This window comes from Gossypium raimondii, chromosome 2 (assembly GCF_025698545.1).
Source record: "Gossypium raimondii isolate GPD5lz chromosome 2, ASM2569854v1, whole genome shotgun sequence".
NCBI classification, from domain to species: Eukaryota; Viridiplantae; Streptophyta; class Magnoliopsida; order Malvales; family Malvaceae; genus Gossypium; species Gossypium raimondii.
Window position 1 is genome coordinate 20,638,843 of NC_068566.1, and position 14,106 is coordinate 20,652,948.

Sequence of the window (14,106 nt, forward strand, 5' to 3'; positions counted from 1 at the left end):
AACAAATAATTTAACATTTTATATTTAATGATAATAACAATATTTAACAATAAATTTAATTTTTTAAATATAAAAAAAATTATTTTATTTTATTATATTTAAATATTCAAAAATATTATTAGAAAGAAACCTACCTATAAAAGTTAAAATTTTATTTAAATATCACCTTTTCTCTTTCTTTTCTTTGGAGTTCTATTTAGGTCTCTCTTCTTCTTTTTCTCTAGTCCTCTCTCTCTCTTAAGGTATCTTCCTCTCCAAAGCTTTATCTCCACCTGCTTTTTAAATGATCATCCAAAGCTTTAAGCCTACCTCCTCTTTCTAATTTTTTTGGTTAGTTTGTCCTAAATCCCACCAAAACCCATAGATCCATACATGCAAATCTCCCCTCTGTTAATCTCCCACCGTCCATCATGATCTTTTTTTCTTTTGATTTGGGTTGTTTTGTTTTTGTTTTCTAAATTTCATTACTAGGTTTTAAGTTTAATTTGCATTTTCTAGTGCAAAACTGAGATTTTGGGTTTGGGAGAGTATTTCTGATAATTCAAATACCAAAACAGAAGTGAATATATAGTTGAAAAGCTTGTCACTTTTTGCTTGTTTGGTGGGTGAGAAAATCAAGGAAAATTTGGGATACCAGAGAATTTCCATGTAATGAACACTTGAGCTAAAATCCTTGTTATTGGGCTTGGAACATGGTAAAGTGGAGGAGACGTTGATATTGTGAAAACAACATTGTTGGATGAAATCGAAGTTGGGGAAGCATTGAATCGAAGTTTGTTTAATGATTGGGTTTCAATTTTTGTTTCTTCTTGATTTTTCTTCCATGACTATAATCCATCGATGTTCTTGGGAAAAAAATTGATGGCTATTCCGTGAGAGGCCGCAATACTATTCGATCGTTTCACTCATCCAGTCAAACCAAATAATGAAATAATAATGTTGTGCTGAATAAAGTCATTCATGCTAATCAAATGTAGTGTTAGGGTTTATATCTTATAAGTTGAGGTTGAACTTTAAATAATTAAATAATTATTATAACATGTTAAAAAATTAATTATTATAACATGGGTCATTGATTTTTTTCTATTTCTTATTTTAAAAGAAATGCTTACGTAAACACCAGCTATATATAAAGTTAAAAATGTATTTGGGAATCGTAAATTAGTTCAGAATCCTAAATATTGAAAAAGTAAAAAGATATGTGATGTAAATGGAATTTGGTTGTTTAAAACATAATGCAATTTGTCTTTAAACCTTTCTTCGTCCCCAAACCCATTAATTTTTTGGGTCATATCAAAATTGAATAAAAAATCATATAAATCTCCTATTTATAATTAATTTAATTATCAAATGAGTAATTGATATTCACGTAATTTATGCGGAGAAATTGGGTCAAACTAGAAGTGGAACTCTATATTAAATACTATTAGGTTACTAAAACAAGCCGAAGACAAAGTATGGAATGTAGAGTAGTCGTTAAATAAGGGCGGACGAGTGGGCAAGGTCAACTTGGCAATTATCTTATTATTCTAGATAGTTGCACTTGTTTACTTTTCTGTCTCCCTTCGCACCTTCAAACATCTCTCTTTAAAAAATTCATGAATTAATGATTGAATTACATGTCACTTACATATATGTATATGTAAATTTAATCATTCTTATCATTCATACAAAGTTAAACCACATTCAAGTTTAGTAAATTATTAATAAGTTTACATTTTGATTGTTTAATTTTAAAAAGTTACAAAGATAGTCACTAAATTATTTGAAAGTTTTTTTTATTTAAGTCATTAGATTGTTATTTTTTAAATTTGCCTAATGATGAGTACCCATTGATGGGTAGAAGAACATACTTTAAATCCTAGTTGATCAGATCCGTGTTGGAGATTGGAGAAGAAAGCTGTATGAATTGTCTCGCAAATTCATGACATTCAAAACTGTTTCATGAAAAAATTGAACTGTAGAAGAAAAAGAGAAAGGGAACTTTCAATTAATGCATGCAGTGGAAACAAAGAAGGTTGTACAATAGCGATTTTAACAACCTGGTGACTTAAATAATTTTTTTTGAATAATTCAATGATTATTTTGTAACCTTTTAAAATTGAATGACCGAAAACATAAACTTACTAATAGTTTAGTAATCTTGGATGTAGTTTACCATAATATATATTATATAATTTGCACGTACCTCAATCATTTGTGCGTTTATATATATAGGGATGCTTCTAAGGAAGAAAGCTACAATTTGTTTGGTCGATTTTCTTCTAAAATGAATTGATTTCGTCCTGCTTTAACCATTGAGATGTTCCATGGGATGATGCGGCAAAATGCTACCTTCAATTGTAACAATTTGACCAGAAAAATGAACGTGTTGCCGGTTTAAATTTTTTATAATACCATTGATTTTATTTTCATATTATAAGTTGATTATCAGTCTTTTCAATTTATTATACAATATAATCTTAAGAAATAAAAGATGAAAAGAAAATACAGAATAAAGGAGAATGAAAAAAAAAACTGAGAGATGAAAAATAAGTCAATATATATAAGTCTCCGTTGAATTTTGTTTGCGTATAACATAATATATTTAGTTTTAATGTCCATTTCATATGAATGGCTTATGCAAATTACATATTTTATTGTATTCTCTCCTAAGTCTCATTCTATATAGAGAGAACCCATGAATTTTATTTAGGAGAAAGTTAAAAAATTTGGTAAATTAAATTCTTGATTGTTTAAGAGTTAGAAAGGTATTCTTTTATTTAATTAAGGAGTTAAAAGTCTCTAATTCTCTGTAGCTACACCAATATGTGTACTTTATTTAGATTGGTGTCATAAATCAACCAAACACTAAAACAGTTGTTAAATTAATGAGATGATTGAGACTTTTGGTGATCATATAAGGCACTTGAAGCTTTCTTCTATGCTAAGAATTCATGCATAGCAAAGGGAGGAAGAATGTGACGATTCAAGTTAAAGTTCATGCATGAATACCATTCAATGAGGTGCATGAACGTCCAAATACATACCAATACAGGGGATGAACGTCCATGAACCAACAAAGGGGAGTGAACAGCCATTTATATGCATTTAAGGGAGTTCATGAATCATTCGGTTCATTGTATGGTTTGTGTACTTGAACTACATTAATGGCTGACTGTTGGTCATTCATCTTCTTTTATAGTTTCCTATAAATGGTTGTTTTGCAAACATTTGGAAGGTTACTTAACTTCTGATCTTTTATGAAATATAGCGTATTTGTGAGTTGTTCAACTCTCATTGTTCTTGGTGATTCGATCTAACTTATCTAGCTTGCTAGTGGCATCATCTTATCTCCATTCTGAACTTATCACTCTTCGAGTGTGGCATTCACCATACATGCCGATTGGTTCCTATCTTTCTAGATAGAAGGTCACAGTCCTATTCAACTTTCCATTGTTCCCCTTGATAGCATATAAGATTCGGATCTCTATTTGCTAATAGAGGTTCTTTCTTGCTGTTAAGTTCGTTTTCTCATCATTCTATCAACCTATCTTTTATTTTCGTTCTTTGTTTTAAACTATCTTCTTTTAAAAACAGCCTTTTGTTAAACTGAAAACGTAGTTACTTAATTTAATGATCGGGCAACTTACGACTCGATTTTGACAATGAATACGAGTGTTTTTTCCTTTCTATATTTTTATAAGTCAATAAAACAAAATCATATAATGAGAATTGAACTTGAGCCACAATGAATCTTAAACTTTTAATTTTATCATTTCAACTAAAGTTATATTTGTTTTTATATGAATTTTTCCTCTCACTTTATAAGCATATCATAATTTAATATCTTATAAAACTCTTAACACTAATTTAATTATTAAAAAATTTATAATTCCTTGCTGATTAAAATTTTAAAGAATATAGCATCAGGATAACAACACAATTTAAAATTTTTATGTAATAATTTTCAAAAGATAATTTATTTCTCGAAAAACTAACCTAGTCTTCTAAAACTATCTCTAAAACTACCATTAACATATAGTTTTTCTTCTATACCCACTATTTTTCTAAAAGGTAAACTCGCAATGGAAAATTTTCACAGTAGATTTATAATGACACATAAGCATTTCATTTAATTATTTTTTATCATTTTAAATTCACTAAAAAGGTCTCATTCATTTAAATTTTAAAATATAAAATTCACTCAAAATCACTTGAGTTCATTCTAAGAATACTGGTAGAAATTTTGCATCTCTGTTATGGTTAGTTCTGCGAACCTCAATTTGACAAATTATGCATCTCTATTTACGCTAAAGCTACGTGAGGATCATGTAGAAATTCAGAGTAATTAAATGTTAGTCACCTTAACATGCATGTCTCATCCTAGAACATCACCAGACTTTCACGTCAACAATCTTAAGATACATAACCAAATTTATTCTTAGAACCATGCAAATGGCTCGCACACTCATGTAAACAACCACCAAGTAAAAGAATGGAGGCTTCCTCCCAACCTCAAATTTTCATCTTTTTCTTTTTTATTCAAAAATATTATTATTAAAAACAATAATAGAAGCGAAATCAAGAGGGCGACCTGAGGCAAACAAGTTGTATTTCGTCTTAATTGGTTCACATGCATCATTGGTTTGGATTGGCATGGCGGGTAGGTAAGGGAACTTGAACAAATTAATAATCTCACGTCTAAAAAGCATCAAGTTGGAGAATGGTAGGCAGAGTACCATATATACATATTTCCATTTCCAACTAAACTTAAGATAATAAACATTTAAATTAGCACCAAATTTGGCATATTAACTAATACAAATAAAATCACAACTTTTTAACCATAACGGGTGGATAAATCTTCAATATCATAAAGCTCAAGTCAGACATTTCATTCTTTGACTCATATTCTAATTGCTATTGCGTTTTATTTCGTTGTATGTGATATATTAAGAATAAAGATGGCCAAAGTCGTCTGATATTAGAACTGATTCAAGAGTAATGGACTTTAGGGTCCGTTTGATTGCCAGTAAAATGTTTTCCGTAAAATGATTTCGGAAAATGTTTTACTTTTCGTAAAATGATTTCTTGGAAAATATTTTTCGGTGTTTGATTGAATCATGTAAAATATTTTCTGCATTTTGGCGATTTCTTGAAAATATTTTCCGGAAAAGTTGTTTTACATATATTAATATATATTAATAAATTTTTATATTTTAAATTATTTTTACATATATTGCAATGATTTATTTATTCAAATTAAATATATAATAATACTCAATTATTAAAATATAAAAGCATTGCAAACTACTTCCGAAATTTGCTAATTAGTAGTGAATCAATTGTAGTGATCTCCTGATGAAATTACGCTCAGCATAAAAGCAATTATGAGAAATGAATTCAATGCCAAAGTACAAGATAAATGGAACCAGTCATTACTTGGTATGAGGTTAATGCTTGCAATAGAGGGATCAACACAATCAGTTGGTAACTTTAAGAAATTGATTCGAGGTCAATTATTCTTCTGAATCATAAAATGGGAAAAAGAACAATAAAATTAATGATACTGAGACAATAAAAATTATAACAGTCCATTACCGCACAATTATACACAAAAGCACCTGCCCGTGCCTTGACAGCAAGCACATTCCACTCTTGTCCATCCCTGTTTCCCTCATCTGGATTCCAAGAATGAAGAACAATTACTCCATCATCATGCCTTCCATGACCTCCAGCTCCTATTACTAGTAAACTATTTCCGCATGCTTTAAATGCCAACCCCCAACCGTAGGAAGAGTCCGCCCTCACAGGTAGTCTCTTCACAACACTCCATGAGTTATTAACCTTATCATATTTCTTAACTTCATTAGTTGCTTGATCGTGAGTAAATCGATTATTTACAACAAGAACTAAAGGAGGTGAACGATAGCATGATGAAACGTACACGCATCGCGACGAGGTACATATTTTCTATCCTCCTCCATGACCTTGTCTCAATATTGTACTCTTCACCACAAGTCAAACAATCTGTATCACTTGACATGCCCCCAATCACATAAAACTTCCCATCCATAAAAAATCTCGGACATAGTTTACGCAGGAAGTTCATGTCGGGCAATGTTTGCCAAGTACCTACTTTAGAATTGTAGAGTTCAACAGATTGTAGAACATTGCCATTCTTATCACTTCCCCCAGCAACAATGGCTATCTCCCCAAGGCTGCTAGAACCAAACAGACAACGAGGCAAATTCATTAGGAGACATTTAGACCAATTGTGGGTAACCAAACTATACATCCAAATAGCAAATCCTGACAATTCATGACCAAATACAAGTAATTCACTCCCCACTGCAAGAGACTCCTTGTCAGCACAAGTAAAACAATCATCACATGGAATTCTAGGTAATCTCATCCATTTCTGTCTCATAGGATCAAAAGCTTCCCAAGGCATCATATTACAAGCCAAGTAAACCCAGTGTTCAAACCCTTGTATTGCCAAGGGATAAAGGTACACTCCAGGTGCTAAAAACCCTTGTATTGCCTCAGGCAGAAGAGGCAAAAAAGCGTTCCCCTAATTGAAGTAAGGTGCAATATGCATGCATATGCATATGTATATGTGGTGCGTATATGTAAGGTTAAGCAATATAATTATGATAAAACACTTTTATCCAATTTATCTACAAAACAAGGAACTTTTTTATTGTTGGCCAATATGCAAAAGTTCCTATTGGTTCCATGTCTCCTGTTCAATACAAAAATATTACAAACTAGAGTTTTGATAATATCCCATTTCTTACAAGTAAAGGTACATCTAATGAAAAAGTTGAAAACAAAAGCAATTAAAGAAAACTTCAATTAGGCGGATTTTATATGCCCATCGCCTTACAAAAAAGCACGCCTACGCACACTAGGCGAGCGCCTAATCAAATGTGCCTCGCCTAAAAGGGTCTGAGGTCCTTTGGTTGTCTGAAGCTAAGGTGCAAAAGCATAGGCACACCTTGACAACACAGTATGGTTTAATAAATTAACAATGCATCATTTTAGTACCATCTTCTTATGGGCAAATTAACAGATCATATAGACTCATAAAAAGATCAAGCCTGAGATTGCACTGCCATTGATACGAATATACCCAGGAAAACCAAAAATGAGTAGATGTTGCAACAAAATCTGCATGAAAGTAGTATCAAGAATGCAAGCAATATTGCCTAAGACTAACTCAAATCAAAGCTTCAGCCCATTAATGTCCCTTTTTTATTCAAAAGACAACAAAAATCTATACCTCATCAACTTCCATTGAGAGGTCATTCACACTTTGCCTAAGTAATCCTTTCAATCTTCCTTTCTTGAAATCTGAAAGAAAAATAACAGGAAAGATTGGAATTTTTTGCCCAGTGCATGGCCAGATTAAGAAAAACAAAAATACCCAATTAAATCAACAAAGTGAAGACAGATAAATTACAACCCGGAAAGTGGGAAAAAAGAAAAAGAAAAGACCTGGTAGAGTTGAGGCTTGAGATTTACGCTCAAGAGGTGGTGAAGCGAATTATACCCACAAATTGATCCATCTTTGAAACTTTGCTTTTCTTCTGTGCTTCCATTTTCTTTCCCAATTCCATCAGTTTTCTCCATTTTTTGATTCCCTCAATTATTGCTCCGAAATCAAAACATAGAAAAAAGGTTGATGAACGCCGGTGTCTGGTGTTAAGAATCGGTGTTGGCTGATGGCAAGCAGAAGATCAGGTGTGAAGGATAGGGGAAGTGGAAGGGAAATGGACGATCAGTGTCTAAAATTTTCCTGAAAATGTCTTACCGAATTAGAAACGATAAGACATTTTCCAAATATAAAGGCTTCTTTTTCTCGTGTTTGTAATTGATTTTACGTGAGGAAAATATTTTCAGCCAAACAAACACTAGAAAAGGCTGAAAACCTTTTCTGGAAAATGTTCTACTACAATCAAATAGACCCTTAGTATCAAAATGTTTTCCGAATATATCGTTTTAGGCTTTCTTTTAAAACTCTCCTTACCCCTTACTTGCGACTCTTCTATCTACTTTAATTCCACCCAAAAGTTCCCCCTTTTTTTTTCTCTTTCATCTCATTTCCCAGCCCCTTCATTTTACTTCTCTAGAACATGGTTTTTAAATTCATTCCGTATTGAATGACCATAAAAAGAAATCACTATTTATAGTGAACCATTTTAGTGGGTTCAACCAAAAAAATCCATTGTTACAATATTGTTAAATTTATTTTTATGGAATCAACAATAGTTGGAAGAAGAGGAAGTGAACTTTTTCTTCAGATATTTGAATCAAGTTAAACTCTTAAAATCGACATTATTGAGAGGGCTTTACCTGTGACTCAAATAGGACTATAATAAACCATAAAATGAAGAGTATACCTGTGGTTTATACAAAAAAATATTTTTGTGAAAATTTACTATTTTTCTTTTCATTCATTGATGGAAAGATCATTATTTTTATTTTTAATTGAAAATTTTGATATATAGGGTTGATTCAAATTCAGGTATGCTTTTAATTTTTTAAGACAAGTTTGAAGCGAATAAATTATCATTTTTTTTCTAAATCCAGTCAGAATAAACTAAGAGTATATTAAGTCAAACTCGGGGAAAATTGTCCCACTCCGTTACCCCACCCTTATTGAAGAATAACCATCAATACCTCAACATACATGTCTAGGATAAACCATTTCCCCATAATCTCGACACTATTTACAACTATTATAAATACTCCAAGCTCATGCAACTGTCATAGGGCTAGAATTTTAGTTTGGCAAACCGCATGGCCTTTGGCGATTTTTTAGGTTAAAATTCGCCTAAGTTAACCTAACACTCAAAAAATGAGAATTATTGTAGAAGTTTTCTAAGACACCGAAGCAAAGCATAAGCAAACTCAAAAGAGAAAGAAGCCATGAATGAACAGAAAAACCATAAGAAAAATAGTGCACACTAAGTGTTTGAGTAAATGCTCTCAAAAGTATTTTATTACTTTGAAGGTTTACAACTAAGTGATTACAAATAAGGGGGAAAACCTCTATTTATAGTTGAGCTTCCTCATATCCAACAATTGAGGTTTGTGTCTATCTACAAGATAAGATTCCTAAGGGATTTAAACTCTATACATCTTTATCCCTTAGAATTTACATTAATTACCTTGGTAACTCTAGTTTTACTAAAGTGTTTTATTGGGCCACCAAGGTTTCAAGTAGATGGGCTTCTCCATATGTTCCACAAATAAGGCCATTTCAAGTGGATTAAACGAGCCCCATTTGATTAGTTGACCTTCACGGGATGTTCTACAAATGTAACACCCCTAACCCGTATCCGATGCCAGAACAGGGTTACGGAGCATTACCGGACTTATAGCTCAATCAATCAAACATTTCATGTAGATTTCTCATTCAAATCAAAAACCCTTCATAATCAATCAAATTGTCCCTAATATGAGCCCTCAAGGCCCCAAATAGACATTAAAAATGGTTTGGGACTAATCTGAGTACTCAAGAAATTTTTATGAAAACATTGAAATTTTTTCAAAGTGCAGGGGACATAAGCCCGTGTGGTTAGACCGTGTGTCTCAAACGGCCAAGAGACACGCCCGTGTGAGCATTTGAAATGGGCCACACGCCCGTGTCCTTGCTCGTATTCTAGCCCGTGTAACTCACTGACTTAGGTCACACGACCAGACCACAAGCGCGTGTGCCCAGCCGTGTATCTTTCGAAAAGGCTGCACACACCTGTGTGTCAGGCCGTATGAAAACTAGAGGGTATACTGACTTGTGCCACACGGCCAATCCATACGCCCATGTGCTAGGCCATGTAAAGCTACTGACTTATTTTGTATAAAAGTATCAAGGGACACACGGTCGTGCCACCTGGCCATGTGTCACACACGGCTGAGACACATGCTCGTGTGGACAAAAATAGGTCATTTTCCAAGCCATATTTCTCACCCAAAATGTTCCCATTCTAAGCTCAACAATGTACATACAACCATGACATAAATAGGCATTCAAAACCAACCAATATGAAGTTTGTAACATGTTAAAATATCACACACCATCATGATATCCATAAGCACTTCAATTGACCACATATATTCATGCAATCTATGTATCTCAAACATACCTAAATGGTCAAAATACCTACATTCATCATTGTGCCTGAAACATAACATATATGTCACTTATCCATTTCAACCATTTCGTACCCAAAATACCAATTCACAAACAAGGCATTCACATGGAAAATGTACACCATATACAAAGGCTATTTACATATTTGGATAACCAAAATATGTTCACAAAACAAGCCAACACAAATGGCCAAAACAAAACAAGACATATAGGCTACCATTAGCCAAATGACCTATACATGCCGTTTAACCTAAAATATAAAGTCAAAAGTATCAAAATAAAGTTTGGTAGTGTGATGCGGTCTTCGACAACTTCCAATTCGAACGAGCTTCTGAATCACTATAAAACACGGGAAATAAACAGAGTAATTAAGCTTAGTAAGTTCGTATAATATAGAATTAAACTTACCATTTAACCACAAAGTTAGGTAAGTAACTCAAAGTATAACATAATTCAATTTGGCCAAAGCTTATCACATAACCATTAACCAAGTTAGTCATGTATTCATATAAAACCGAGAATCATGTATGAATTTAACAATTATTAAATTCCATGTACATGTACCATCTATACTATGTATCTGTATATCATATATAAACCATTTCCATGTAAATACCTGTACTAGTTGGTATTGAACATGTGTAATCTCGTAATAACACTAAGCCCGTTGAATCGCTTAGAATATCGTTAGATAGGCAGGTAGTACATATGAGGTGTATTGAACTGTAAGTCCATCGTTAGATACGCAGGTAGTACATATGAGGTGTATTGAACTGTAAGTCCTTCAATTTTTGTACATGTATGCTCTTACGAACCATAATTGGTAAGCTCCATTGAGCTGAAATACGGTAAGCTCATAAAAGCTGAGAATCGGTAAGCTCTAACGAGCTGAAATCGGTAAGATCATACGAACTATGGTGTGTTCACAACACATGCAGGACTACAATCAAATCAGTAACCCTAATGACATGTCATTTGTATCCTACGAATTCCTAAGGTTCAAACAGGGCTCGGTATTATTCGTATGTCATCGGTTATGTGCTCGATAATTATAGATAATAATTAAACCATTCACATACATATATTTCAATTAAAGCATATAAATATGCAATTTAATTACACGAACTTACCTCAAACTCGTACGAATATAAAACGATCGATTAGTCTACTACTTTGTCTTTTCCCCGATTTAATTCCGAATTTTGCTTTTCTTGATCTATATAATCAAATTTAACAAATTCAAACCTCACCCTATTTAATTCAATCCAAAATTCATGTTTTACCAAAATTACTATTTTACCCATATACTTTTGACGTTTCTACAATTTAGTCCCTAGGCTCGGAAAATAAAATTCATGCAATTTCGTCCATACCCAAGCCTAGCCGATTTCTATACATGCATAGCACCCGAAATATTTCACAATTTCACACATTTACCACATAATTTACACATTTCTCAATTTAACCCCTAAATGACAATTTCATTAAAAATCTCTTAACAAAAGTTGTTTAACTAACAACAAAGATTTATTTTCTTCCATTAAACTTCACAACCCTAGAATTTTCATCAATGGAAAATCTCAAATTATTCAATAGTTTTTTAAATTAGTCTCCTAGGTAGCTAGGTTAAGTAACAACGATTCCAAAAGCATAAAAATCAACAAAAACAAACCCCAAATTCACTTACATGTAATGACTTCTCTTGGCTGAATTTTCAAGCTTCAAAACCTCAATATTTGCTAAAAATTTTGGTAGGTTGAAGAAAGAAAATGATGCCTTTTTATTTAATTTATTCATTAATTGACTTTTTACTATTTTAACCTTACCTAACTTTAAAAATAACAAAATTGTCAAGCCATGCACATCCACTATCACCTTTAATGGTCTAATTACCATATAAGGACCTCCAATTTAAAGTTCTATCGCTATTTAACAACTTTAGCTAATAGAACACAACTTTCACACTTTACACAATTTAGTCCTTTTCACAAATTGAGCATACAAACGGTAAAATTTCTTAAAGAAATTTTTATACTATCATATTATCATGCTATATATATTAAAATAATATTAAAATAAATTTTTTGACTTTGAATTTTTAGTCCCAAAACCATTGTTCCGATTTCACTTAAAACGGGTCGTTACAACTCTTTCCCCTTAAGAATTTTCGTCCCCGAAAATCTTACCAGAAAATAGGTTAGGGTATTATTTTCTCATAGCTTCCTCGGGTTCCCAAGTAGCCTCCTCAATCCCGTGACGATGCCAAAGAACCTTTACTAAGGCTATTCTTTTATTTCTCAACTCTTTGATCTCTCGTGCTAAAATTTTGATAGATTCTTTATTATACGACATGTCGGGCTGAACCTCAATTTTTTTCAGAGAGATTATATGGAAGGATCCGATCTGTACCGTCGTAACATAGATACATAGACCACATTATGAATCTTATCCAGTTCTAACGGTAAATCAAGTCGATACTGCGCTGGCCCTATTCTTTCAATAATCTCATACAGTCAGATAAATCGCAGACTCAATTTTCCTTTGGCATATAAGATAAGCCACTGGTAGGGCATGTTAGTTGCTAACCAGATTGGTAGATATGATAGACCACTGGTAGGGCATGTGAGTTGTAATAGCCCGTTTTGGGGCCACCAAATTCGACGAGTAAGTTTATAAATATTATTATTTAATATTTACAAGTCAAACATGGTTTTAAAAAGGTTTTTGATATAGTTATTTTTGTTATATAAGTGATTTATTAAATTCAAGTAGTAAGACCCTAAAGTCAAGTGGTTTTAGAAAATGAGGTATCGGGACCTCGTTTCGATAAACCAAGCCGTAAATTTTTTATAAATATTTACGGAGTGTCATTAAGGTGGTATTTCATTGAAAAATTTCAATATTTCAATAGTTAATTAATTAAAAAGGACTAGATCGTAAAAGATGGAAAATTTGATCGCTATTTGATTTGAGTGATTAAATGACTTAATCAATGAAATAATATGAATTAATGTGGTAAATATACCATATTATATATTATTGGGGTGGTTGGATGCTTAGTTTCTTTTAATTATAATTTTTATATATTATTTATTTAATAAAATAAAATAAAAGGTTAATAAAATAAAGAAAACAAAATGTTTTCTTCCCCATTTTACTTTAATCACTGAATTTGCCATGGAAATAGAAAGGGAGATGCTTGAAGCTTCAGCTTTCATGTTGAAGATACATGTAAGTCCATTTTAGTCTCGTTTTTAATAATTTTTATGTTTTTGATATCATTGCAACTAGGTCCAGCTAGCCCGTACCTTTGATTTTAAAACTGTTAAAGATTTTGAATGTTACCATTGATGAAACTTGTGATTTTAGATGTTAAATGATGAATTTGAAATATTAGTTGTTATTTAAAAGTATTTTATTAAGTGATGTTTGATGAATTTTTTGATTAGGGACTAAATTGTTAAAATAGTAAATGTACAAGGATTTGATGTGAAATTTTTGCATGAATGGGCTGTTTTGGATGCCATAAGTATTCGTCTAGGCTTAATTTTGGGTAAGAATGGTTAATTTGCATGTTTTAGGCTTAGAGACTAAATTGAATAAAAGTAAAACTTTAGGGTAATTTTGTAAAAATATCAAAAATGAATAAATTGTATAAAATACATTCTTTTACTGTCTAAATTGATAGATTGAATGAAATTATTAATTTAGATCAAGATCAGGTGGAAAATTGAGGAAAATAAAAAATTACAAAAATGCCCCTATACTTTGACATTTCTGCAATTTAGCCAGGTAAGTTCGTATGAGCTTATTTTGTATAATTTTTATTAAATTGAATGTTAATATGTGATTATATTGTTATTAAATCAATATATATGTATTTTTATGCAATTTATCTTATAATGAAATGATTGAAAATCCAATGATGTTTCGACGACTATCAAGCCCCGTTTGAACCTTAGGAA

General features: G+C 32.0%; 1 protein-coding gene across 1 annotated transcript; it reads right to left on the minus strand.

The window, feature by feature from the left end:
• Nucleotides 1-5,384: 5,384 nt before the first annotated feature.
• Nucleotides 5,385-6,722, minus strand: LOC105789619 (F-box/kelch-repeat protein At5g60570-like). Its single transcript, XM_052622437.1, has 3 exons — nt 6,672-6,722; nt 5,944-6,556; nt 5,385-5,906 (listed from the first exon to the last, which is right to left on the minus strand). The coding sequence occupies exons 1-3, from the start codon at nt 6,720-6,722 to the stop codon at nt 5,515-5,517; spliced, it is 1,056 nt and encodes a 351-aa protein (XP_052478397.1). The 3' UTR covers nt 5,385-5,514.
• Nucleotides 6,723-14,106: the final 7,384 nt, after the last annotated feature.

Coding starts and splice junctions, on each gene's coding strand:
- LOC105789619 (XM_052622437.1), bottom strand. CDS start 6,722: ATGGAACCAATAGGAACTTTTGCATATTGGCCAACAATAAAAAAGTTC. Junction 6,557..6,671: donor CAACAATAAAAAAGTTCCTT/GTTTTGTAGATA, acceptor TACTTCAATTAG/GGGAACGCTTTTTTGCCTCT. Junction 5,907..5,943: donor GAGGATAGAAAATATGTACC/TCGTCGCGATGC, acceptor CATGCTATCGTT/CACCTCCTTTAGTTCTTGTT.